This window comes from Vicugna pacos, chromosome 9, assembly GCF_048564905.1.
Source record: "Vicugna pacos chromosome 9, VicPac4, whole genome shotgun sequence".
NCBI lineage: Eukaryota > Metazoa > Chordata > Mammalia > Artiodactyla > Camelidae > Vicugna > Vicugna pacos.
In genome coordinates, this window is record NC_132995.1 from 188,882 (window position 1) to 215,386 (window position 26,505).

Below are 26,505 nucleotides of genomic sequence, written 5' to 3' on the forward strand. Positions count from 1 at the left end.
AAGCCTCAGTCTCCTCGTCCGTAACCTGGACTTCGGCTCCCAAGGTCCAACGAGGGCCCCTCGTGGCCCTTGTTCCCTCGGCCTGAACACAACAGGATGTCCAGATGGCCTGGGGCGGGTGTTGTGTGGGCAGAGGCCTCCCTGAACCCTTGTGAGGAGCGGATGGCTAGATCCTGGTAAAGTGGGGGCACCTGGTGCCCCTCGGGGGTAAGGAGAGGAGACCTGGGGGACGGCCTGTGAAACATTTGGGGGCCCCACCAGCGTGGAGGGGGTGGCAGTATTGTCAGAATGATAGCTCTTCTTCTCAGCCCTCTGACATCAACCGCCATACGAAGTCCCGCCTTGTTCCCAATGTGCCCCCAGCGGTACACAGCAGGCGCTCAATAAATACTTGTGGATGAACGAATTATTCCTGCAAGTAGTTTATTGTCTCCCATTTTACAGAAGACAGAACCAAAGTCTGGCGGGTAAAGCCTCCCAGGCACCATGTCAGGCACTGAGGCTGACCCTGACCCAGTCTTTGTGTCTGGGTGTTCAGAGACATTGAGACTTTGGAGGAGGAGCAAACCTGAGGCAGGTGGTGGGGAGAGGGTCCAGCAGGGTTGGAGTGGGCAGAGGGAGGGCCGGAAGGGCACAGCTTCAGGTGGCCACAGAAGCTCGTAGGCAAGTGTGGGGAGGAGTACCCCATGATCCTGGCCCCGGGGTGGCTTCAGGCAGACCCTTCGTTCATGGGCAGTGGGCAGGCAGACATGGAGATAGTAATCAGCAGACAGGGACACTCAGACAGGACCCCTGGGCTCTGTCACCAACCTCATTTTACGGGAAGAGAGACTGAGGCCCTAGGCTCCCAGGTGGGAGGGTGGAGAAGCAACCCTTCCCCATAGTCCCGAGGAGGGAGGTGGAAGCACATTAGGACAGGTAGGACTGCCCACTGCCCTCAGCCGCCATCACCCTGCCTCAATGCCAGCTGTCGTTTCCCATGAGCACCCTTTAAGAGACAGCTCTGAGGTCTTCTTCCTCCAGGCAGCCTTCCTTGAACATCCTCAGGCAGAAAGCATCATCTCTTCCTCTTTTGTGCACTGTCAGCCAAGGGCCCCTTTCTGACCCCTTGGCTGGGCCCATCCCTGCCAGTTCTACACTGGCCCCTAAAAAAAAAAACTCTCCCAGCCTGGGGTGGAGGAGGGAAGGGATGAGGAGGGAGATATCTGAGATCCTATGGTAAGTTGAATAATGGCTCCCAAAGACATCCAGATCCTAATCCTTGAAATCTGTGAACTTACATGGCAAAATGGACTTTGCAGATGTAATTAAATTCAGGATATTGAGTTGCAGAGACCAGCCTGGATTATCCAGGGGGACTCAATTTAATCTGTGTCCTTATAAGTGAAAGAGAGAGTCAGGAAAGTCAGGAGATTGGAAGACGCTATACTGTTGCCTCTGAAGAGACAGTAGGAAGCCAAGGAAAGCAGCTCTAGAGGATAAAGCTAAGGAAATTCTTTCGTAGAGTCTCCAGAAGGAACTAGCCCTGCGGACACCTCAACTTTATCCTGGTGAAACTGATTTCAAGATTTCTGGCCTAAAGTACTGTAAGGTACCTAACGTGTTCCTCTAACGAACTGGTGGTAATTTGTTGCAGCAGTCAAGGAAAACTAATACAAACCACCAATCAACCCTGCCTGCCTGACCAGGTCTCCTCCCTGTGGGGCTGGGCTGTACCTGCCCAGTGACCCAGCACGCTCATCCCGGCCCCTGTAGCTGTCATTGACCCCAGGCATGGTCCAGGCAGACACTTGCTTCGAAGCCCTGATGTTTGTCCTCCTGCTTCTCACCTGGAAGCAGAAGATCTCAGCAAAAGGAGCCCCACTGACATGCTGAGGTCAGGGTGGCTGGGAGCCGAGTGAACCGAGGGTACCTGGAGGCATTCCCAGGTTGCCTCCTGGTTACCTGCAGTGCTGTCACTCCCCAGAAAACTATTTGGTACCCACTGTATGCCAGGTGCTGAGGACACACATGTAAACAAATCAAACAGGGGCTTTCAACCCCACAGATGTCACATTTCTCTCTAAAAAGGCCGGATGCCCACCTGCTACACACAGCATCCCAAACCCAGGTGAAGTGAGGCAGAATGGGGGCCCCAGGGCTTAAGGGGTAGGCAGAAGGCCCATGTTCAGTTTGTTCAGAAGTTGACTGCCATCTACCCAACGGTGACTAACTCAGGAAGGCTTCTGGGAGGAGGAAGGAATTCAAGAGCTGCCCTCCCTGTAGGCTGCTGTCCAGAGGAAGGGCTGAGGCATACCACAGGGTTGCCACAAAGGCTGATGGAGCCCTCAAGTAGGTGCAGGAACTGGCCCTGAGTATTTGAGTGGAGATGGAGGTGATGGGGCCTCTCGTGGGCAGGGATAGGGGCCAGGGTCCCTCAGGAAGGCCAGGGATGTCCAGGAGCAAGCTCCCACCCAAAATCACATGACACTGACCCAGAGGACCACCTTGGCCTCTTTGAGACTCAGTGACCACAGCTGCCCCACAGCATATTAGAAGAATCCCAGAAGCCACTGCCCCCAAAAGAAGTCAAGGCTCCCATTGCATTTTGATATCAGGACCCAGGTGGGAGCCAGTCTTTGAGGCTCAGGCCCTATCAATCCCTCCCCAGCCCTGACCACACTACTCCAAGCCCAAGTCCCAGCCAGGTGTGCAAGGCAGCAACCCGGGAGCAGCACAGAGATGGCGGGATCCCACCCAGGCCCAGCCTGCAGGCAGCAGAGTAGAAAATAAACTTCACACCCTAAGGTGGGGGGTAGTTAGCCTTGCAATGGGCCGGTCAATGGGTGTGGCCAGGGAGTGATCTGCCATCCAAAGACGGGAGTCCCCAGCACCTGCAGAAACCCAGAGGATAGGTAAATCAGAGCCTTCAGCCCTGGTGCCAGCCAAGGGTGAACGTTCTCCCGCGCCTCTGATGACTGAGGGTGCACTCAGTAGGACTCTCAGGATCTGGGATATGGGTGCCCCGCTTAGGGCCCCTGCAGGGATTTGGCCAGGGCCTTCGCTGCTGGACTCCCACAGTAAAGGATGATCAAAGGTACTCCCAACTGTACCCTCCTGGAGACGAGGTTTATGGGTGGGTGCCTTCCAAACGGGCCTTTGGGAACATGGAAGGCAGGGCAGCCCCAGCTGGACGCCCACAGGGACTGGAGTCAGGGGTGCTCCTGAGAGGGTCCCTCCCGCTTATGCTGCCAGAGCTCTCTGTAGCAATGGGTGCTTGCCCTGCGTCCTCTCCAGCCTCCATGGGCATCATGGCGGAGTTGTCATGGAGAGCATCAGGATGGGGCCGAGGTCCCCAGGCCTGGAGGCAGGGCCTGCAGCGCAGATGCGTTTACTGTGGCCCCCACAGCCTCCTCCCGCCCCGTGCCCGCGGGGCCCAGTGAGGATCAGCCTCCGCCCCCAACCTGCGGTCCAAGGGCCTGTCTGGTGTCTCATCAGGAAGCCCCTCGGGCGCCAGCGCATCCTCTGCAGCCACTGGCGGGGCGGTGTCTAGGTCTGGGTCCATGGGGCGCGGTGTCCAGGCAGGGGTCCAGAGCGCCCCCGGTGTGGGCCGAGGCGGCAGCCAGGGGAAGCCTTGCGCGGGGGCGAGCGCCACAAGCTGGGGCCGCGCTGGGCCGGAGGTGGAGGCGCGCGGGATGAGGAAGAAGATGTAGATGCCCGAGACCACAAGGCCCGCGGCCACCAGCACGGCCAGGGCCACGGCCGCGTGGAAGACCCAGGCAGAGTTGGCCAGCGTCAGACGGCGGGACAGTGGACGGCCGAGGCGCAGCGGCGGCGGCGGCGGCGGCGGGCGGGCCTTGCGCGGCCCGGGCGCGGGGGGCGGCGGCCGCAGGTAGAGCAGGCCACGCCGGCGGTCGAAGCGCACGGAGCCCTGGCGTGGCAGCGGGGTACGCGCGGTGCGGGGCAGGAGGCCATGCTGCGTGGGCAGGGAGGGCAGCCCGCGGCGCGGGGCCAGGCGCGTGGGCGCGCGGCACACTGGGCAGGCCACCGCGTCGCCGCCGCCCGCTGTGGCCAGAGACAGGCGAGCCAGACACTCGAGGCAGAAGACATGGCCGCAGTCCAGGCGCTTGGGCAGCTTGAATACGCTATCAAAGGGTGACACGCAGATGAGGCACTCCACTGGGGACGCCGGCGGCAAGATGAGCCCCGAGCCTGGGCTGCAGTCCCCTTCCTCCTCCTCGCCCTGATCTTCGTCCTCCCCTCTGCTGGGGGAGCAGGGTGCGGTCAAGGAGCCCGGGGTGCTGGGGCCCGAGCCCTGGGGGGCCCGGGGGCGGTGGAGCCAGGGCGGCCGAGGGCAGGGCATCCGGACCTGACCTGCGGGGAGAGGTCAGAGGAGAGGAGAGGGGGCCTGGGGAAGGTTAGGGGCTGGACTCTGAAGGGATCACTCAACAGAGCAGGGGCTTCCGGAGAAGGGGTAGCAGAGACCGGTGGGGCAGGAGGCTGGGAGGATGATGGGGGTGTGCAGGACTGGAGGTGGGCAGGTTGACAGAACAGAGGAGCCCTTAAGAGAATTGGACACAGGGACAGACACACAGATTCTGAGCTAGACCTGGGGGACACTACAGGAGGGAGCTGACTGGACCCAAGTGACTCCACGAAGAACCCGACAGGGAGGAGCATCTAGGGACCCTCAGAACTGGGCAGACCGACCCTGAGGAGACCACGGAAGACTCAAGGGCAGGGCAAGTGAGGGACAGGGCACCCAAGCTTTCGGATGGGTGGCCACCAGCCTGGCCAGAAACCCAGGAATCAGTGGGTCCCCACCCATGAGACCCCAGCTGGCCAGCAGCCCTTCATACCTGTTACACCTCCTCCCTCTGGCTGGAGCTCCTCACCAGTTTTGACCCCAACCACAGGCCTACCAGCAGCTGGGTATGTAGTGCCCCTCCCTGTGGGAGGGTGCCTGTGTTGGGGCCACTCCCTCCAGATCCCAGGCTCCTGCCAGACCTGTCTGACTGCCCACCCCACCTCCAGATTGGTCCAGACAGGATGGTGAACACTAACCCTGACCTTGCGGATGTCGGGGGTGTTGGAAAGGTGGAGCCCCAGGTTGACCCATCAGTGAGTCTGGACCCCTCAGGATTTAGCCTTACCCCTACTCCCAGTCTCCCAACACCTCCTCACAAATCTATCTCAGAGCCATGGGTGGGAATCTGCAGCTCTGTGGGTGCAAGGGGCTGGGGAGGCAGTGTCCAGGGAGAGGAGGGTGGACTTCTTGAACCCTGGGGTGCTGAAGCCAGGCAGGCCCCACAATGGACTGGTTCAGCTGCAGACAAGGGGCAAGAAATTGTTCTAGCCCAGAGGGGCCTTGGCTTCCCCTCCTGTGGCTGCTGCCTGCCTGGTAAAGTGCTTCTTAGGGTGGTGGGCTGCACTCACCAAGCCCCTCCCCAAACCAGTGACACCTCTGCTGAGACAACCCCACCCCTCCAACTTCCAACACCTGCTGGAACAGTCCAGGCAGCCAGGCCTGCACCCCGGGGTGCCATGGTTCTGAGTCAGTGGTGCTTCCCTGGTAAATCCAGGTCCCTGCAGGAGAGTAGACATGCCAGGAATGTTGGCAGCTCAAGTCATCCTGCCCCTGGCCCTGCACTTCGACACCCTTCCCTCATCCGTCAAGGACAGACAGTGGCACAGGGGGGTGATGCCACCCCAAAGGGCACAGAGGTTTATTGGGGCTACAGCTTGGCGATCAACGGTTAGACTTGGCCACGCGTTCCAGCTCATCCTTCTTCTTGATAGCGTAGGAGTTGGAGGAACCCTGCAATAAAGGGTAGTTAGTGCCAATGTTGGATGACCCTCCCCTGAGACCCCCACCCCCTGCCCCGAATCCTCACCCACCTTCGCCGCGTTGATGAGCTCATCTGCCAGGCACTCGGCGATGGTCTTGATGTTCCGGAAGGCAGCCTCACGGGCACCTGTGCACAGCAGCCAGATGGCCTGGGGAGCACACGGGTCAGCTAAGCAGGAGGTGCCCTTAGTACCCAGGACCCCAACCAATACTGGCTACCACGCTGCCATCGCTGGGCCACCGAAGCAAGGCACTGCGGGAGCCCACAGCACTGCCCAGCTGGCATGCTGCTACACCCAGGATCAGACTGAAGGCCACAAAAGTGGGTCCCTGATAACAGGGGACTCGAGACTGGCTATGACAGGGAAATGCAATGTGTGCTCCTGGCCTAGAACCCTTTAAGAAAAACAAACAGCTATGGACAGTTTATGCTGAGGGCAGCTCCATAACTGGAACAGTGTGAACTTGTAAAATATTCAACTGCTGTTAAATGCCTTGGGGGATGACACTGGGGATAGAACGTCCTTGCTCCTAGGAGACACCCACTGAAGTGTTAATGGGGAAACAGGAAAAAATCCTGCAGAGGGATTCTCAAATGGTCTAAGGAAAAAAAAACCCCAAAACAACAGAGTACAAACATGTACCCAAATGAAACTGGCCCCTCAGCCAAATGCCGCCCAGGAGAGGGCCCAGAGGTAGTATCTGCCCTGCACAGAGTGGGAATCTAGGAAGGCTTCCTGGAGGAAATGACACTCAGGTAAAACACTCAGACAGAGATGAATATTACCACTTGCCAGTCTCTGCCCCAGGCAGGATTCTGCCAGTGCCTGGACGCTGTTCCTGGCCAGCCAGCTGCGCTGAAAGCCATAAGCCCACCTGATTCACACGGCGCAGTGGTGACACGTCCACGGCCTGCCGCCTCACTGTTCCAGCTCGCCCGATGCGGGTGGAGTCCTCCCGGGGGCCACTGTTGATGATGGCGTTCACCAGGACCTGCAGGGGGTTCTAGGGGTGGGGGGAGCCTATGAGCTGACACCTGGCCCATACCTCTCCGCAGCTCCTACCCTTGCCACTTGGAACCGCCCAGCCTCAGGGACCTACCTCGCCCGTGAGCAGGTGGATGATCTCGAAGGCGTGCTTGACGATGCGCACGGTCATGAGCTTCTTGCCGTTGTTGCGGCCGTGCATCATCATGGAGTTGGTGAGGCGCTCCACGATGGGGCACTGTGCTTTGCGGAAGCGCTTGGCTGCATAGCGCCCTGCACTGTGGGGCAGGTACTTGGCATACTTCTCCTTCACAGCAATGTAGTCCTGGTGCAGCAGGAAGAGGGGCAGAGGGACCGCGGTCAGGAGCAGGATGGACCCAATCCTCCTTAGGTAGCCCCACCCACCTGCGGGGGCCTGGGTTTGAGCCCCTGGCGGCCACAAGGAGTAAGACTTGGCCACAACGAATGAGACTAGCACAAGAGACTCACAAAGTCAGTAAAAAGAGCACATCTATAATCAGAGGAAGAAAAGTGAAGAACTAAGATTACAGCCCATGATCCCACCTCAAAATGCACTACGAACGTTTTGCATTAGGTTCTGGAAAGCTGGCATGTGCACTGTGGGATACTAAGCAGCACCCACGGTGCCCGGAGCGCTCCTCAGTACTGAGGCCCAAAAAAATGCATCCAGACAGTCCCCTGAGGGGGAAACAAATCACCTCAGGAAGCCACTGTTTGAAAAGAATCATTCAACAATCTTGTCTATGTATACATATGTTTCCCAAGATAAAGTCTGGAAAATCATAAAATCCCAGGTCAGAGGAACCACATGTAAGTTAAGAAGCCTTTCAACATTTCCACCATAAAACGTACTCAGTCATTCTATAAGGTGCATATGGGAACATATACAATGAGTTTCTACAAATACAAGGATTAACAAGAAAAGAACACAGAGGATTTTCTGAGACCGGCACCAGTCAGGTGTCTAACCCAGAGAGAACCACCTGCACAAACAGGGAAAGAGACAGGTGCTCATGCAAGGCTTCATGCTGTGCAAGAAAAAGTGCAAACACCGAACGCCTCAGCAAGGGTTTGGTTAGGCCGTCTGGCCCCACGGTGTGGAGCCCTGCACAGCTTTCACAAGTGAGATCTGGTACCACGCTGACTTCCCAGCCCCTAGGAGAACACCAGGGGAAAAGGGAAAAATAGCTTTTACATCATTAAGAAAACAAACAAACAAAAAACCCAAAAAACACACAAGGAAACACACATGTGACAGAGACCACAGGGGACCCACAAAGAAGAAAACATTTACTATCTGGTCCTTTTTTGTTTGCTAACTCCTCCATCAACAAACCCATGAAGGAGAACAGCTCTTCAAGACATTCAGAGTGAAAAACAGGTCTGAATTCTCCTTTAGGCTTAGTGCGTACATTCCATGATACAGTTAGAGGCAACAAAAAGTTTTAATTCCTTTTAAAACGAGAAAGGGAAAATGTACATGATCCATCCTGAACTTATTATATCAATACAGTCACAATCTCTTCTTATGAAAAGGCCACAAAGTCCTAAAGGGATCAAGAGTAAAATAGTGTGGGGGCAACATAAAGTGGGAGAACTCCCATTTCCCAATTTCAAACCCTATTACAAAGTGACAATAATCAAGGCGACGTGGCACTGTCAGAAGGACAGACACAGAGACCAATGAAATAAAGAGTTCAGAATCCAGAAATAAACCCTTACATCTATGCTTAAGTGATTTTAACCAAAGATGCTGAGATCCTTCAGTGGGAGAAATACTCTTTTTAACAAATGTGCCAAAATACATACATATAATGTATAAGGGAGACTTCAAGGTACATTTTATCGCCTAAATTTATTAAATTTAAGATGCATAAAACTCCAAAAAAACAAAAACAAAAGGCGCTGAGATAACTAGGTTTCCACATGCAAAATAACGTTGGGTCCTTACACTTTAAAAGGGTTACAATGGTGGATTTTATGTTACCTGTATTTGACTACAGGAAAACAAAAACCTGGGGAATGTGATACTACTCCCCAAGGAAGAAACTGTATCCTGACAAAAACTAGGAACCTCTAACAGGACAGAAGGAAAAAATGGACATAGTGGGCGCAGTGGGCCAGGGATCCCTCCTTTACCCGTCCCACTTTCAACTGTTGACTTAGTGGGACAGTTTCAAGTGACCCCACCTCCAGCTGGGGAACACAATCACTACATCCCCTCACCTGCAAGGAAATGTCGTTGATCTGCACATCATCGGTGCTCCACTTCCCAAAAAGCTTTATGTCCGGGGTCTCTGCTACTGCAGGTGCAGCTGTCTCCCACTCCGTCATCCTAGAAACAGAAATTGGTAAGGTCTAAGCACACCGACCACTGACTCTGAGGCTAGCCTATATCCTGAGAACTGAGAAGTTAGCAGGAATCAAGGAAGACTGTGAACGTCTGGGTCCACCTTGATGAGCCTTAGAAAAACCATTCGTCAACAAGAAACATCTATCTCTCACCCAAGAACCCTGGGGCCAATAGGGGGCAGGCACCCGGTCGACAGTTGCCGAGCAACCCAGAGATGGGCAGGTGATGTCCGATGCCCTGACGTTGCATCTGTTCGAATTCAAATCCCAACCGTATTCCTCATGAGCTCTGAGACCCTAGGTAAGCCTAAAAACCGCTTTGGACTCAATTTTCTCATCAGCAAAATGAAAAAAGGATCACGGCAAGAATTCTGCGCTTTATCGTCGCAAACATTGAGATTGTTGTCCGACCCAGAGGAGGCACTTGGGGCTGCTATTCAGGAGAAAACATTTCCAGATCAAAGCGTGCATTGTGCATCTGAAGATAACGGAAACTTCTTATGTAAACAAAACACAAATGCAGAGACTAAGCCAATATTTCCGTGTCCGCTGCAAGGCAGGGCTATGGCGGCGGCGGCGGGACACCAGCAACGAGGCCAAGAGTAACTTCCCCACGCCTCCACCTGCGTCCTTCGCAAAAGGGAAGCCTCCGGCCTCCGGGCCAGCCCACGGCTCCCGAGAGATCTCGGAAGGTCCCGGACTGGCCGTCGGACCTCTGACTCGGCGACAGCCTCACCTGAAGGAGTAGGCGAGGACTCCCAGTCGCTCGGCGCAGACCACGCGCGGGTCTGACACACACAGGAAAAGGCCGCGCTCAGCGGGCCGACGCTTTTAAGGAAGGCGATAACTTCCGGGTCAGCGGAGGAGACGCGTGCGCAGAAGGGGACAGCATATTCACGGACCAATCCAAAGCGAGAATGTAAAGGCGCCCTCTGGGCCGGAAGGAACGCGTAAAGTCTCGAGGCATGCGTACTTTTAGGAGCGAGCCCAAATGCATACCTGGCGGATGTCCGGCTTCCAGTGCTTGCCCGTTGAGAAGGCTCCCTAGCACAGGCGCAGAGGTCTCTATGAGGCCACCGCCGCCATGTCTAATGAGGGCAGAAGTCTGGCTCGCACTCGCTCCTGCGCGGGCACGAAAGTGCTGCAGGCCCGGGCGGCTGAGCGGTGTCCTGGTCTCACCACGGCTCTTCACTGTTACGGGCCCCGCGCGTGTGTGTGGGCGGGCACCACTCATGGGTCCCCCTACCCCACAGTCGCGCGCTTGGGCTGCTCGGGCCGGAGCCTACGAGAGGGAACCCCCCCTCCCGCCCCAGTGTCTCTCTGTGACCCCGCGTTTCCTGTCCAGTTATCTCTTGCCGGCGGGGGTCGGAGAAGTGCCCTGAAAGAGGAGCTTGGGGGACAACCTCCGCCCTTTTTAATCTAACTGGGGCCTTAGCTCCCGAGGTCACTGGAGGAGTGCACTGGTCGGCACGGTGGTGGGTGTCCTGCCCACTCTGCAGCCACACTGAGTGTCCCTGGCGGTCAGCATGAAGAGCACGGGCCAGCTTTTCACACCCCTAGCGTAGACCCTGGAGCCAAGCTGGGATATGGTCGCTTCCCTGGCAGGCTTCGCAGAGGCAGCGACCACTGTCGCTGAGGCTGCACACTCATGCTGACGGCAGGATGGCATGGAATGTAATCTGGCAGAGCTGTCTTCAAGGCGGCAAAGCTCTCCTCACCTCCCGGTGCGCATCTGAACTTACATGTGCGAAGGCTCCCCTCTCAGACCCGAAGGGGCCCAGCCACGTGACCCAGGCGGTCTTTCATTTGTCCCCAGCAACCTCACTTGCCCACCCTCAGGGCATACTCATTGCAAATGTTAGGCAGTTGCGATGTTTGTTGACTGACTGATTATAAAGGTTACTGACCAACTATAAAGGCTTGCCCCTACATCCAACCCAATTCCAGGAGTTTCAGACCCCAAACGGTGGGCCCCCTTAGACTGTTACCAGTCACAGTTTATTCTACTGCTCAGGGGGATATAGGCCCTGAAGCTGGTCTGGGCAGGGGATTACACTTCAGGCTCTAGTGGGGGCACAGGAGCTGCATGCAGAGGCCAAGGCCCACAACCCCTGCAGCCTGTGCCTCCCACTGGGATCTGTGGCCATGGGGAGGGGCTGTGTCGGCTCCTTCCTAGTCCTGAAGAGACCCTCTCTGATCCTTGGGGGCCCTCCCTGGTCCTGGGGGAGGCCACTGGGGAGGTGCTGACTGGGGGGAAACAGGGAGGCTGGTAGTACACCAAGTACCCTCACACTCAGCAGGATCCAGAGGGGGCCCCCCAATCCTCTTTCCCCTCAAAAGCTGATAGGGCCCCTCCACCCCAAACCTCAGTTTCTCCCTTTAGTGTGGAAAAGAGAACTAAATCAGACAAGGCCACTTTGGAGCCTGTGGCCTTGATAATGGACATCTTCACAGACCTCACAGGAGTGACCCACTGTGCACTGGAGGGTTGGGGGAGGTCCTGCAGTAAAGCCTCTCAGGTGGTGGAAAGGCTGTGGGGGGGTGGCTACCTTGCATAGCTAACGGTCACACACCACTTGCCAACCCTGAGGAGTCCAGCCTCCCCAGGTCCCTAGGACACAGGGACAAATTCCAGAGACTGACCCCTTAAGTCTAGGGATGTTGGTGCTGTGTTCTTCAGACGGGGGAAAGTCTCTGTCGAGAGTCCCCTCAATACCTGCTGCATCATGTCTGCCCTGGGTGGACCAGCCCTGGCCATCTCCTCTGCCCTGATTTTTAAATGCTCCATGAGGGCAGAGTCTGTCTGGTTTGTTCCCTCCTGTGTCCCCACCTGCACATACTGAGTCTGGCACACAGGATCTGCTCACAAGTACCTGTTGAATAAAGGATGGATGGAAGGATGGATGGGCCAGTTCTCCCTAGTTCCTCACAAACTTCCTGCTCCCACTCTGGGCTTCAGGCAGACACTGAGCAGCTGGGACCAGAAACCAAACATTGAGTTCTGCTGTCTCCTGTTCAGACCTCCTTACCTGGGTCTACCCCTCTTCCTGGCCACCTCTTAATTGAAGTCAGCCTAGGGAAACCCCTTCCTAACCCCAGGGAAGCATTTGGAGTCTAGGAATCAGATCACTGCTCTTCAGAACAATTTGATGAGGTAGTTATGGAGGCCCAGAGAGGTGCAGTCACTTGCCCAGGGTCACACAGCAGAAGAGGGCAGAGCTGAGATTCTAAGGTGGTTATTTCCAGAGCCTGACTTCTCCTGCCTTGGTTGGCCTCCCCTCCCTCTCTGCATCATGTCTCCGGCGAGTTCCTGGGATTCCTGCACATATCAAGTGCCCAATAAATATTTGCCAAATGAACAAATGAGTTCAGTCAACTCTATGTCTTTCCACTGGCTCTGGTATGGTCCAGAGAGGGGTCTCCCTGCCCCTTCGGCTCCTTCCTTTTTAAAGAAAGGGCTGCTGAGCTAACCTTAACCATGTAATTACCAAGGAGGGTGGGATCCTGGGTTCTAAGACTGCTCGAATAAAGGAACAAGTGAATGTGGACCAAGAGCAATATTTACTGTTCCTCTAACTACTGCATGACTTTTTTTCTCCCCTACCTACAGCTCCTAGGCAGACATCAAGGTTATCTTTCCCACTGTCCTGGGCTGGTCACTGCCCTGGCCAGGTCACTGCCCTGGCCACTGACTGTCAGTCTAAAGCTGGGTTCACAGGGGCAGGTGGCCTTTTTGCTTGTTACAGGAGAGGGAGTTGTAGACCTCAAAACAAGGAGGTGCCTGGGCCAGCTCACCTACTGGTGAGCTAGCCTGAGCCCCTTCCAATTTGCTTAGCGATAAATCAGAACCACGTGTTCAGGGTGGCTCTCTGGAATTGGGGGCGGGCAGGGCTGGGGCAACAGGGCAACAGAGCAACAGGGCAACAGGGCAGACCGTGCAGGGCTGGGGTGGCAATGCTGGATCCGATGCAGATTTGCAGCACTTGGGGTAAAGAACAGAGGGGAGGTCGAGCTGACCTTAGCGCAGGGTCTTAATAGGGGGCCTCAGAGGCTTGGGTTAAGGATAAATCCTGAAACATATTTTGGCCATCCAAATATTCGGAATGAGTGGTTACGGGATCTCAAATTTTGGGACCAGATATATGAATTCCGAAGTCTCACATATATGGATTCGTGGTAGCTGCGATTTGGAGGTGCGAGGCACAAATTGGGAGAGAAATGGGGACCTGGACTCGAGGAGTGGGACTTCAAGGCCTTAACTGGAGGAGAAACAGGGAACTGGATTTGGGTGGACCCGGAAGCAGGAACTGGGGAAGGCCCAGGCAACTGGATCGGGCGGAACTAGAGACAGGAACTTAGAAAGCTCAGGACACGGAGTGGGAGAACCCGGCCATTGGGGTTTGGAGGGTGGTCTAAGCACACGGCGCTCCGGCATACCTCAGTCGTGCGCGTGGAACCGGCTGACCCCGCGGACCCGGACCGGAAATCCCGCCCTCCCCGGGAAGGGCCAATCACCAGCACTCAAGTGATTGGCAGGTAGGGCGTCTTCAAAGCGATAGCGAATCACAGGAAGGCTGCAGCATCACCCGGAAGCTGGAACCCCCACCCACACCCCGTGGGGGCCAGTGGAGGCTTGGTGGTCGTCATGGTAACCATGAAGGCCAGTCAAGCCCCGACAAGATCGCAGGTTGCTCTCCCGCCCGGTTCTCCGCCGATAAACGACTGGGCGCGCCGAGTCCGGGGCGGGCCGTCATTTTCTCCAGCCTCTCCATCCCGGCCTCCTCTGGTCACTTCTGGGGAAAGGGACCCTGACACCGCGCCGGCCTGGAGAACTGAGGAGATGGCCGTCCTCGGGGCGCCAGAGCAACCCATTCCGGGAATCCCCGAGGGACGAGCGCCGGACTCTCGGAACTTTAGGTCCGGGCAGGGCCGCGGCCTGGATGGGTAACTGGCCTGGGAGTCCGGCCATGTCGGAGCTTCGGGTCCGAGGCCGCTCGGAGGGCTGTATGTGCTCCCAAAGGGCCACTCATTTTCCCGGAGGGAAGCGCGAGCGCCCGGGCGCCCCCTAGGGTGGAAGGCCTCCCTTCTGGGGAGGGAGCGGGGGTCGCTGTGCTCCCGCGGCCGCAGGGCTGAGGTGAAGGGTTGGATAGGTGGGGTCCTGGACCTAGTCGTGGCTGCGAGTCTGGCTGCACAGGTTCACTCGGGATGCATGGCTTTCCTGTTGGGCCTCAGTTTCCTCATCTGGAAAGTGGGGACAACACAGGCAACCACCTCATGCAGGGGTGTGAACGCCCATCCTTTACCATGTGGCCCCCGAGGTGTGAGCTGCGTTTAAAGGCCTGCAGTGACTCTGGGCACTAAAGTTGGGAGATTCCTGGAGACCTGACAGCTAAAAATTTGGTCTACGCCTGGCTTCCTCTCTCTGAACCCCCATTTCCCTATCTGTAAAAAGGGGGGGTGGCACTGCCACCTTTCTAGACTTGACATGAGGACTAAGTTAATCAGTCTGTGTAACACTCTCAGCACAGGGCCAGATGGTGGCTAGCTGGCACTCTGAAAATTGTTGCTGCTTTCAGCTAATTTAGAAAATGGACTACCCACCCAGCAGATATTTACGGAGATCTGTGTGCTGGCTCCAGATGCTGCCCCAGCAATCTCTAGCCATTGGAGCTACTTTCTCTCAGGCTCTGGTTAGTAGGGAGCTTTGCCCAAATCCTGATCTCCACACACCGCATAATAAAATGATATACTTCCCCAACACACACACTGCCTCCCCCTGCCCCTGCCCTTGGAAAATGTAGCATTTTTATGAAAACTTTCCTAGGCCAAAATGGTGTGTACAACAGAGAAGCAATTACCTTAGGACACATCTTGCTAACAGATGCACAAAAAACAGAAATAAAGCACAGAGACTCACAGACACAGTTCAGAGCTATGGCAGCTTGATGCTGAGATGGTGAGCGTAGTTCTGGGGAAGGAGCTTGGGGGGCCACTCCAGCTTATCCAAGTGTGATCTTCCTCTGTAAGGCTCAGCTTGCTGCAAAACAAAGAACTGTATTTTAGTTTTCTACCCTTTTTCATAAAAGTGAAAATCTTCAGACTTCTTTCAGTTAGTGAAAACAGGTACTAACGTAGGCCTTTCATAAGAACACAGTGGCATAAAGTCAACTTTTGAAAAGCAGAGGATCTCTGTATTGAGTGATCTGTTACTCAACAATAGATTACTCAGCCCAGGGATGAGGAAAAGTGGGTCACTGAAATGTTTTAATGGCAAAACTGTGATGCCTTTCAATTTTATATCTTTTCTTTTTCCCAAAGGTAATGTCTGCTTACTGGAGAAAATATAGGAGAGGTTCGATCACAGAGGTATAGAGATGGCCCACCCCGAGGCAGCCACGGTGAGCTGAACGCCAGAAAATCTCCCTGTGCATCCTTTGTTTCCACTTGGCAACTTCAGTGTGGAGTCTAGATCACTCGGGTCTACACAGAGGCTGAATGGGGCGGGAAAGGCCAGAGGCCCTGGCATGAGTGTTATTAGGATGAGGACGAGGGACAGACAGCAGACCTTGCCAAATGACTAGCCCCCAACCCAGTTTGGGTGGCTCAGGGGTCACAGCCACTTCCCGGGTTTCCAGGGAAGCAGGGGAAAGGGGCTCTGACCTGGGGCAGGGGTCAAGCCCTGTGAGGCTCCTTGTGTCTGGAAGTCAGGCAGAGGCCTGGGTCTGCAGACACTCCTCAACCCTGCAGAAATTTAAATTCTGGGCAGGCCCCACAGAGGAAAACAGCTATCCCCATGTGGCAACCAGAGGGAGCCTGTGCAAACTCGAGTCAGCTTTCCTTCCTCCCCTGCTCACGACCCTCCCTGTGTCAGTCACCGGAAGACTGTCTACACGGTGGCCTGCCAGGCCCCTGTCACCCAGCACTCTCTTCTACCCTTGGCTCTACCCTGGCCACACGTGCCTCCTCAGGGCCTTTGCATCTGCTGTTTCCTCACTGGACATGCTCTTCCCCAGAGAGCCTCATGACTCACTCCCCTCCCCTCCCAGGTCTTGCCTTGAATCCCACCTTCTCCATGAGGCCTTCACTGCCCACTCTAGTTACTGTAATTTTTTTATTGAGACATTAGTCATATACCATAAAACTATTTCAAAGTGTACAATTTGGTGTTTTAGTATAGTCACAAGGTCATGCAACCGTTACCACTGTCTTAATTCCAGAACATGTTCATCACCCCAGAAAGGAACCCTGTCCCCAACAGCAGCCACTCCTGTCCCCCTCTGCCCCCTCTGTCCCCTGGCCACCACCAGCCTACTTTCTATGTGGATCTGCCTGTTATAGGCATTTTATAAAAACAGAATCATAGAATATGTGGCCTTTTCACGTCTGGACTTTTTCACATCTGGACTTTTTCACTTAGCTCCAAGCCCAGTTCCACTTTGCCCAGACGACACTTTAATCTCACGAGTACCTGTGCATCACAGCTTTCTGTATACCAGGGTTTCTCACCTCAGCACCACTGATATTTTGTCCCAGGGTTGTGTGTGTGGGGAGATGTCCTGTGCCTTGGAGGATGTTCAGCGGCATCCCTGGCCTCCACCTGCTGGACGTCACAGCATCCTCACCCCACAGTTGTAAGGTATCCTCCAGGGGGGCAAAACTCTCCATGCTTGAGACCTGCTGATTTATGATTTACATCAACTCACTTGTTTTTGCTCAGATCCATTTACTCATAAGGAAACTTGATTGCAGCAACCAAAACGTAAAACCAGCCAGAAAAAGAAGGAAACTCTAGGCGTAAACGCCTGGGAGGACTACTTTGGTTACACTGTGCTTGATGAGGTTGAAGGCAGAGGCTCCGGGCTTGAGGCCTGCCCTCACTCGGACAGAAGGGAGAGGGGCTGGAGGTGAAACGTCAAAGTCCTCTCAGCACCTCACAGAGACTGTTGCTTCCCTGCTCCCTGCTGTAGCAAATTACCACAGACTCAGTACACTTTTACTACCTCATGGTTCCAGATATCAGAAGTCCGAAATGAGTCTTAGGGGCTAAAATCAAAGTGTCTTCGACAGGACTGTGTTCCTCCTGGAGGCTCCGGGGGAGAATGTTCCTTCCCTTTTCCAGCTTCCAGATGCTGCTGGAATTCCTCATTCCTGTGGCCACATTCCTGACCCAACACTGTCATCGCGTCTCCTCCCTAACTGGCTCTCCAGCCTCCCCCTTATAAGGACCATCGTGATCACATTTAGGGCCCACTTGGGTATTCCAGGGTACTCTCTCTGTCGCATAATTTTTAATCACATCTGCAGAGTCCCTTTTGGCATATAAGGTGGCACATTTACAGGCCCTGGGGATTAGGACATGGACCTCCTTGGGGTCTACCATACACATACACTGTGCTTTAAACCCTGCTCAGTAGCAGTTCCCATCACAGGGCTGGCAGCCACCAAATGGCCAAAAGTGGGTGTGGCCTGTCAGGCACTCATTATGGAAGTAGGTGCAGGGTGACTGGTGAAGGGTATGGTGAGGGGAAGGCAGAGGGAGGCAGGGGAAGGTAGGAGCCAGGAGTCAGACAGCTGAGAGAGGTCAGGGAAGGGGAGGCAAGGGGAGGAACCCAGCCTGGAGAGACAGAGGGTTATCTCTGACCACCTCACCCACTGAACTGGTGGCTTTCAGCTACGGATGAAATTCTTTTCTCTGTGTCTACACCCCTTTAATAGCTTTCAAGCTATAAAATTTGGCTACGCCATCCCAGATGCCTGAGCCTCCGCAGTTTGCTTTCATGGCTCCTGGCACCTTTTCCCCTCTTGCTTGGTAAGGGCCTGCCTCTCCATTTCTCAGCTCTTCCAGATTCTGCAAACAGGACTTTGAGTTGGAGGCTGGCCCAGTACACTGAGCAGGCTGATTCCCAGTGAGCTGCAGTGGGACCTCACAGAGGACAGAGCTGGGAGACCCTTCCTCCCCCAGGAGGGGGACATGCGTGGAGGGGTGGCAGGTGGCAGGTGGCAGGATGACTTCCCCCAGAGCACAGGTCTCCCGAGCTGTGGCCTTGGCATGAGCCCAGTCCAGAGACCTGATATTTCAAGGGAGTTGTGTTCCTCAAGTGGGAACCCCACTTCCTCCAAAGCCCCCGCGTGTGACCATGAATGCAGTCAGGTGCTTTTTGTGCTGTTCCCAGCATAAGGCCTTTGGCAGGCCGGACCTGCGGCAGTACCAGATAATTCACTCCAGGGACTGTGTCCTTTGCAAGAGCAGGGGCTCCTTCTGCAAGACCTGAAGCTCCTCTGGCAGCAGTGCACCTATAGGCATGAGAGGTCTGTTTTGGTAAGCCCTGAGCACCCGGTGACCCAGCACTGAGAAGCCCCAGGTAGTGCAGCATGGCCTTCAGCCTGTGGTGGGGCCTGCCCACGCGCCGGCGCACCCACACAGGTTGCACTCCTTCCTCTGTGGCAACTGTGGCAAGGCCTTTGTGTACCACAAGGGTAGGCAAGCCAGCAAGCGGCCCTCGGAGTGCCCTTCAGCCACTGCTCCAACCTAAGTGTAGTAAGCCCCACCAACGGTTCCAAATCCAGCCACGACGCTGTCTATGGGCGGGGAGGCAGACCGCACAGCGTCAGGGAGTTAAACGTCTAGACACCCATAGATGGAGAAGGGGACACGCAGTGGGAGGAGGCCGTTGGGGCCGTCACATGCCGGCTGCTGGGTGCCATACGGGGGCCACATCGGGTAAACACTGGATGTGTCTGTGTGGCTGAGGTGCGGCAGCCACGCGAGAGGTGGGCACCAGTAAGGGTGCCGTGGTGGGTGGGAGGCCTGGCCAACTCACCCCCACCCAAGAGAGCAACAAGGCTTTGGGGCGGGCGGGGGGCGCGGTTCTCGAGGGCGGCTGCACATACTAGAATCCGCCGTGGACCTGGCGCGCGGCCGGCTCACCAGGACGTTTCAGAGCTGCCCGGGTGTTCCCCACCTAGACCATTCCACCCATTTACCAGTCCGGATCTCGCAGTCACTGCCCCGCCGGGACGCCATCTCCTTGACGACGACGCAGGTTTGCGCCGCGCCCGCCTCGGTTGCCATGAGAACCGGAGTCCCCGGCGGGCGGGACTACACTTCCCAGCAGCCTCCGCGGCGGCTACAGCCCGCCCTTGCAGCGGCACTTACTTCTCAGTGCGGCGGCTCTGAAGAGTAGGGGGGAAGGCTCCGCGCAGCCTGCGGGGCGGGGACCTTCGGGCCCTCGGTGCGGTCGCCACCCCCTGCTCCTTTCCCACTCGCGTTCGCGGGACCCCCGGTGGAGGCCCGATCGTGCACTTCCGGTCCGCACGTTCCGGGTCCGGGCTGGCCGCCGCACGTCGGTCCTTCAGTTCCGGGCGGGCCTGCCTGGTCTAGTTCTGCGTCCCGCGTCCCCCATCTGGGCGTGGAGGCTGAGGCCCAGGAGGGAACGCACCACCGGAAGGAGAGGCGTGGAAGGGAGTTTAGCCCGCACTCAGAGGGCACTCCTTGTGCCCTGCTGTATGTCATGCGCTGCCTCTCCTTTGGGTGTACGGTGCAGAATAGGAGAGGGGGCTAGGGGCTGCGTCCTCTGGCGCTGTCACTGGGGGTGAGATTGGCTCGTGGTTCAGGTTGGTGGAGCCACCCCGTCTCGGCGCAGATTCTGTGCCACTCACACCTCAAGGCTGCCTCTATTGACTTCCCTGAACACCCTCTTATTAGCCTCAGTGGGCCACGTCCAAGCTCTGAGGACGTTCAACCTCACTAACCTCTTTCCCATGTGCTATTGCCATGCGGTTCTGCAGAATTCTGCCTGGGTCACATTAAGCTCTCAGCCCACCCCACTCCCCCTTCCCCAAGGTGTCCTATTCCTATTCACCATCAGCCCCAGGGGTAGTTAGGAAGGCCGGGCAAGCACTCAGGGCAGAGATCATGCTCACTCAGGACAGACAAAAAGTTACTCTTAGGACACCTGGGCAGCTGCAATTCAGGGCCCAGGGACAGGCTCCTAGTAGGTAAGAGAGTGGTGCAGGCTAGGAGTGGGAGAGGCAGAGAGATGCAGCCAAAGTCTGCAGATTCCACCTGCTGTGTCTGGTGCTGGGAGGCAGGTTTTTGTCATAGCAGATGGCCAGAGAAGCCACCTGTGGGAGCAGGGGGCCTGTGCACATGGCCAATGGATGCCCCTTAGCCCCTGCCTCCTGTGAGTTCAGGATCCCTTCCTGTCAGACGGGGGCTGCTGTCTCCTGGGACCACCCAGTCTTCCCTGACCCTCCATCCAGGCACTAAGCCATCATCTGACTACATCACCAGGGATCAGAAGAGCCCCCCGCAACCCACCCATCCTGTCAAGGATGCTGGACCAGTCTCCGCATTGGTTTCCTGTGGCTACTACAACAAAGTACAACCAGCTGGGCAGCTTGGAATAACAAAGGGTTTCTTCTCTGAGTTCTGTGGGCCGAAGTCTGAAATCAAGGTGTCGGCAGGGCTATACCCTCCGAAGGCTCTGAGGCAGAAACCATCCCCTGCACCTGTCCTGGCTTCTCCAGGTTTCAGGTGTTCCTTGGCTTGTGTCTGCCTCACTCGTCTTGGCCTCGTCCTCTTCCCTCTCCCTCTTATGGTTTCTGTCATTGGATTTAGGGCACCACCAGGGAATTCAAGATGATCTCATCTCAAGATCCTTAAGTACATCTGCAAATAGCCTTTTCCCAAACAAGGTCCCGTTCACAGGTTCCAGGGGTTAGGGTATGGACGTATCTTCTGGGGGTGGAGGTGCCATTCAATCCACTACAGCTTCCTTCAGTGGAACCTGCCCAGTCCTAGGCGGCCTCACGTCCTATAGCCGGTCCGCTGATTCCATGGTGATTAGCTGTCCTGGGTTGGCCAGGCTGCCCGTGGCATCTTCTCCCACCCTGGTGGGTGCCTGGAGGTCCTGAAGATCACACCGAGGGCTGGCTTGAGGCCCTGTGCTGATTGCCAGCTGTTATGCAAACCAGGATGCAGCCATGACCACATGGGGGTGGCAATCACTGGAAGCCTTGGGGCAGGAGTGTGGCAGGTGCCCAGGTCCCAGTGTTCTTCACACCAAGACCTGGTCTTGTGTCACAGGGACCTGGATCCCAGCTGTGGGGCTTCTGGGATGCACATTGCAGAAGCCTTGGTCCGTCCCCTGGGCTGATGCACAGAAACCAGGTACCTGCCTTCCTGCTGCTCAGCGCTCACGTTGGGATCCCCTCCTCTGTGGGAAGGGCCAGAGTCCACCCTGGGGTTATAGTTATTCAAGGAGGAAGGGGTGACAGGGTCCCCACATCAGGATGCATGGCTGAGGAGCCCCCTTCTGTGTGTGGGGGGACCTCAGATTTGTCCCTGGACTGATCTCTGTTAGCAGAGAGTCCTGGTGGCCACCCCAGCCGCTCTGCAGTTGGTCCCCGTGCAAGGTCAGCCTGGCTTCTTGCAGGCAGACCAAGGAAATCTGCAAAACCCACAGCGCCCAGAGGCCGAGGCTCTGGGCTGCAGAGAAGGCTGGGGATCGGACAGGCAGGCAGACAATGGGGGAGGGCGGAGCCCACAGTTGTGAGAGCATCTGTGGTGGGTGGCAGAGGGAGGGAGCCAGTGGGCCCTGGGTGTGGAGACAGGTCTTCACCATCAGACAGACCGGGCGGGCATAAAGGCTTGTGCCCTAGGACCTGCCTGAGTCTCGCCCCTGCCAAGTCACAGCTTCCTTGTAAACTGGTGACAGCAGTGCCCCGGAGCTTGGGACACCATGAGGCATTGCCCTGGGCCTCGGCTTGCTCCCACTATTCCCGGCAGGTGTGTCCAGCCTCCCACAAAGCGCTTCTTCTTGATATGAGTGGACTGAAAGATGCCTGGTTGAAGGAAAGTCTGTGCCCCGGGGGGAATGCTGCCAACCCTACATCAAGCTTTGATTCGAAAACTGCTTGGCATGCAGTCGGCTTGGCCGCTCGAAAGAAGTTGCTATTTTATCTTTAACTGGGAATTCCAAAGACCTTGTTTTTCTGATTACAAAAGTATTGTTTGAATACATGCCCAGGGGGAGGATATAGCTCAAGTGGTAAAGTGCACCATGCACGAGGCTCTGGGTTCAATCCCCACTACCTCCTCAGAAAATAAATCTAATCACCCCACAAAAATTTCTTTAAAAATAAAAATAAAAAATAAACACATGCCCACACACACCCTTTCAGTACAATGTTGTCCCTGTGGCTGGGCCCAGGTGACATCCTGCGTGTTGCCAAGTGGCCTGGCCCAGCTGCCAAAGGTAGACACCCCGCCGCCAAAGGCAGGAACCCCTTATGCCAAGAGTGCATTCTGCCCACCCCCTTTTTAGATATAATTCACATAACATAACTGAACCATTTTAAAGTACACATTTCAGGTTGGTTTTTTTATTTTATTTTTTTCAGGTTGGTTTTTATTATATTTTTTAGGTAATCTATTTTCTGAGTTATTCACTCATTATCCCTGTCTAATTCTAGAACACTTCCAGCACCGCAAAATGACACTCTGTACTCATGAAGCAGTTACTCCCGTTCCTCCTGCCCCACCCCCAGAAGCCACTGATCTCTTTGTCTCTGGATGTGCCTGTTTCAGGTAAATGGAACTATACAACACGTGGTCTTCTGGTGTCTGGCTTCTTTCACTGACCATATTTCCCGAGGTCCAACTAGGTATTGGAACTTCATTCATTTTTATTGCTGATGTAACTTTCCCTTGTATGGACAGACCACAATTTGTTTATCCCTTCATCAGTGGATGGACATTTGGGTTGATTCCACCCTCTGGCTGTCAGGAGAAACGCTGCAGTGAACGTAAGTGTGCAAGTTTTTGCTTGAAGGTCTGTACTCATTTCTCTTGGGCGGGGCCCCTAGGAGTGGAGCTGCTCTGTTGACTACGGGGGAACTTTCAGGCTGTTTTCCCCAGGGGCTGCTGTGCCCTGGCTGTGCGGGAGTGCATTCTCACTGGCCTTTCCCTGCCAAGTCTTCCTGTCCAGCTGTCCTTGACACGGCAGCCCCTGGGCCAGTCTACCTGCCATGGGTGCAGCGCCACATGGCCTCCAGCCAGCAGCCTGGCCAGTCCTGGTGTACGAGTAATGCTTCTTGGAGCCTGGGCCCTCCGGCCTGTCTACTTGATTTGCACAGCAAGCTCCACATTGTAAAGAATGCACCTGCCTTGACCCCGCCCCCATAGGCCAACAAGGACCGCCCCACGTGGGAATGGTGTCTGCTGCAGGTAACTTTGTACCCGTTTATTCGTGGGATGGTCTTGCTTCTAGGATAGCCGCATCATCCCCACCTGGGAAGGGAATCCTTGGACTGAAGCCACAGGTGTCCGGGAAAGAGATGCTTCCCTTCACATCCTCCCACTGGTTCGTGGGGTGATGGGGACTCTCCTGGGGCCCCACAGGCAGTCTGGCATTGGAGTGTGACATGCTAGTGTCCACTGTCACCCACCTCTCCTCACACGTGCTTGGAGAAGGGGCTCCAGGTACCCTCACCCTTTGGTCTCAATTGAGCCCCAACTGGTAATTTGTCAGGTGCAGAAACTGAGGCACAAAGTGGCAGCTGCCACGGTGTGGGCGGAGGTGTTGGATTTCCAAGGAATCGGTCCTGATTGATGGCCCCCTGGTGGGGAGGGGAGGGCAGGGTGTAGCTTCACCTGCCCTGGGCTGCAGGCCAGTCCCACGCAGGCCCAGCAGGGGAGGAGGGCTGTGCAATGATCAGGTGTGTGATGAGGGCTGTACATGAACCCTCCGGTCCCGCAGGGTCCTGTCCTATCATTATCCTTGTTTCTTTGGAGGAGGCCCCAGACCAGTCACTTGCCGACCACAGACCAGACCAGACGCCCCTCACTCAGGCCCTCAGCTTCCTGCCCCCTCAAGAGCAGGGCAGTGACGCCAGCCGCTTCCGTGGCCCCTCATGATTTGCGGAATGTGCCAAACTCTGCATTTTCACCTTTAACCAATTCAGTGCGTCTGATTTCCACTCAACAACTTTCCCCCAGAGCACTGGTGCCTTTCTGTCACGTGGCTGTGACATTCAAGAGGAAAACAGCCCTCCAGAGACGCAGGTCGCACCACCCACATGCGGTCACTCTGCTGTGTCCTGGGGTGAAACCGCATAGCGCCCTGGTTACACGCATCCTGATGACTTTCAGACCTTGGACACTGTCTGTGAGAAATTCGCAGAACTGACAGGAAAGCAGCAGTGAGTCAGAAGCGGGCTGGAGTGAGCAGTTTCCGTAAACAAACTCAGATTTCTGGACTGTTTGGTAGAGGGATGTCTGCCTTCTACACAGAGAAAGGGGCAGCCCTGAACCCTGGTGCTCAGCAAGGTGGTCACATGTTCAAACCCCAGAGGCCGCACTGAGCAGGCCCATCTTCATGCTGGGGGTCACAGGAACCCAGAGAAAATTCTCATTCTTGCCCATGGGTTCTTTAATAGGTCAGTTTTCTGACTCAGTGACTTACTATTCAGGAGCCTGGTTGACAAGCTCGTTCCATTTTCCTCCCCTCTGGGTGGGCCCTCTGGCTGCCCCGCCATGCATGATGCCGGCCACACATCAGAGTCAGCCCCCATTCAGCATGTCACAGCTACACACCACCAAGAGAGCCCTACCCTAGATGGGGTGGTTGTGAGTCTCCATCACAATTCCAGGGTAAATATCTAGTCTTGTTTCCTCTAAGTGGCATCTCAATGCACAGACTGTTTCCCCAGTAAATCATATGAAAAGCTCAGAGAAAGCCAGTGTGGCTGGCAGAACACTGCCCCGCCTTCCCTGAAAGAGATACATGTCCTTGTCCCCAGAACCTGTGACTGGGGTACTTCACAGGGCATAAAGGACTAGGAGGTGATTCAGGATCCTGATGTGGGAGACTGTCCAGGATTATTCATGGGGCCCAAGGTGTCATTGTACAAGGAAAGGCAGGCGGGGCAGAGTCCACATGAAGGAGATGGGGTAACACATGGAGAGTGTGTGGTGGAAGACAGGAAAGTGGAGGGTGTTTGGAAGCTGGAAAAACAAGCAAACAGATCCCTTCTCAGAGCCTCCGGAATGAGGCTCCAGGACTGCGAGATGATAAATTTACATTGCTCTAAGCCATGACATTTGTGGTAATTTGTTGCAGCAGCAGCGGGAATCCAACAACAGCCACAGATGAATCTGGAAATCTTAACAGCAGGCGTGAAGCCCTTCCGGGGGTTGGCTCTTGCTGGAATGAGCCGGGCCATGCTCAGCCATTTACATTTACAGTTACCACATCCATCTTGTAGATGAGGCCATCAGCCCTGAGAACACCCAGCTGGCCAGGGGGGAGAGGAGAGAGGCACTCCAGGCTGCCAGTACTGCCACCAGATGAGTTGCATCTCATGCCTCCCAGAAGAGCTGGCTGATGGCCAAGGCAGGGAGCCAGGAGGGCAGAGCTCCCAGGAGTGGAGGAGAGATCCTGGGGAGGGAGCTGAGCAACTGGGGTATCCCTGTTGCTTAAGGCAGGGCCCAGTGCTCAGAAGACGGCAACTCGCCCATGGCTTTCAGGGCAGGCAATGTGAGGGGTGAGGACTGCAGGGTTCCTGACCAGCTTGTGGGCATTTTCCTGATTAGTTGGTGGTAAGGTGGTAACAGCCTGATGTTTTGGGAATCTCAATCATCAACTTTCTGTTTTCAACCAGTCTGGGGTCTACATGCTTGTAAAGCAGCAGGTAGTCACCACCATCCTCCACCGGGTGTGTGTGGGGGGGTGGGGGTGGGGGGTGTTAGTTTCTGCAGAACAACAAAGATAGCTGTCGGATTATCTATACATCCTCAGAAGGAACCAGGAATCTAGTCCTAACCATGAGCTGCTTGAGTCTGTTCTTTGGAACTCGAGGACGGCCAAACAAGAAGTGGGGTACACGGGGAATGTCCTGCAGGGACCCTGAGTGCTGAGTGCGAGTAACTTTTACACCAAAAAGATTATGATTCCAGCCTGCTGCTCCCTAAGGTAGGGCGGGCTAGACCAGCAGGAGGCTGTGGAGATGCGGCCCCAGAGCCCCTACCGGACGCCTCCTCATGGTTTTGAGGAGGCCGCGGTTGCTGGAGAATGGACGGGGGTGGGGAGTGTGCACTCCTCTGACGGCAGAACCTTTCTTCCTCCAGGTTTTCTTCCTGTGTCCAAGGCCCTGGCGACCTTGGGTGCGCTCGCGAGTGTCCCCACCGTCCCGGTCAGTAAAGGAAAGGCGGGGGCGGGGCTGAGGCAGGGGCGGAGCGTGTCCACGGCAACGCAGGACGCTAGGGCGCCCTGGGGCAAACCGCGAGGCTCCCAGAACACCCCGCGCCCACCTACC

The 26,505-nt window shown here is 55.8% G+C and overlaps 2 protein-coding genes and 1 long non-coding RNA gene across 4 annotated transcripts; all 3 read right to left on the bottom strand.

Annotated features, from left to right (window-relative positions):
• Window positions 1-406: 406 nt before the first annotated feature.
• On the bottom strand, window positions 407-5,527 carry RNF225 (ring finger protein 225). Its single transcript, XM_031676101.2, has 2 exons — window positions 4,839-5,527; window positions 407-4,353 (listed from the first exon to the last, which is right to left on the bottom strand). The coding sequence occupies exon 2, from the start codon at window positions 4,340-4,342 to the stop codon at window positions 3,371-3,373; it is 972 nt and encodes a 323-aa protein (XP_031531961.1). The 5' UTR covers window positions 4,343-4,353; window positions 4,839-5,527; the 3' UTR covers window positions 407-3,370.
• A 149-nt stretch (window positions 5,528-5,676) lies between these two features.
• Window positions 5,677-13,644, bottom strand: RPS5 (ribosomal protein S5). 2 transcript variants are annotated; one of them, XM_072966467.1, is made up of 6 exons: window positions 13,624-13,644; window positions 9,061-9,169; window positions 6,929-7,138; window positions 6,704-6,832; window positions 5,878-5,976; window positions 5,677-5,797 (listed from the first exon to the last, which is right to left on the bottom strand). In XM_072966467.1, exons 2-6 carry the CDS (start codon window positions 9,166-9,168, stop codon window positions 5,729-5,731), a joined length of 615 nt encoding a protein of 204 aa, XP_072822568.1. In that variant the 5' UTR covers window position 9,169; window positions 13,624-13,644; the 3' UTR covers window positions 5,677-5,728. The 2 variants fall into 2 exon arrangements, with proteins under 2 accessions (XP_072822568.1, XP_006218737.1); XM_006218675.4 differs by lacking the exon at window positions 13,624-13,644 and adding an exon at window positions 9,923-10,056.
• Window positions 13,645-15,106: 1,462 nt separating this feature from the next.
• Window positions 15,107-19,488, bottom strand: LOC116279710 (uncharacterized). The gene is made up of 3 exons (XR_012075352.1): window positions 19,343-19,488; window positions 16,693-16,863; window positions 15,107-15,223 (listed from the first exon to the last, which is right to left on the bottom strand). It is a non-coding gene; the product is annotated as an uncharacterized lncRNA (long non-coding RNA).
• Between the last annotated feature and the right edge of the window lie 7,017 nt (window positions 19,489-26,505).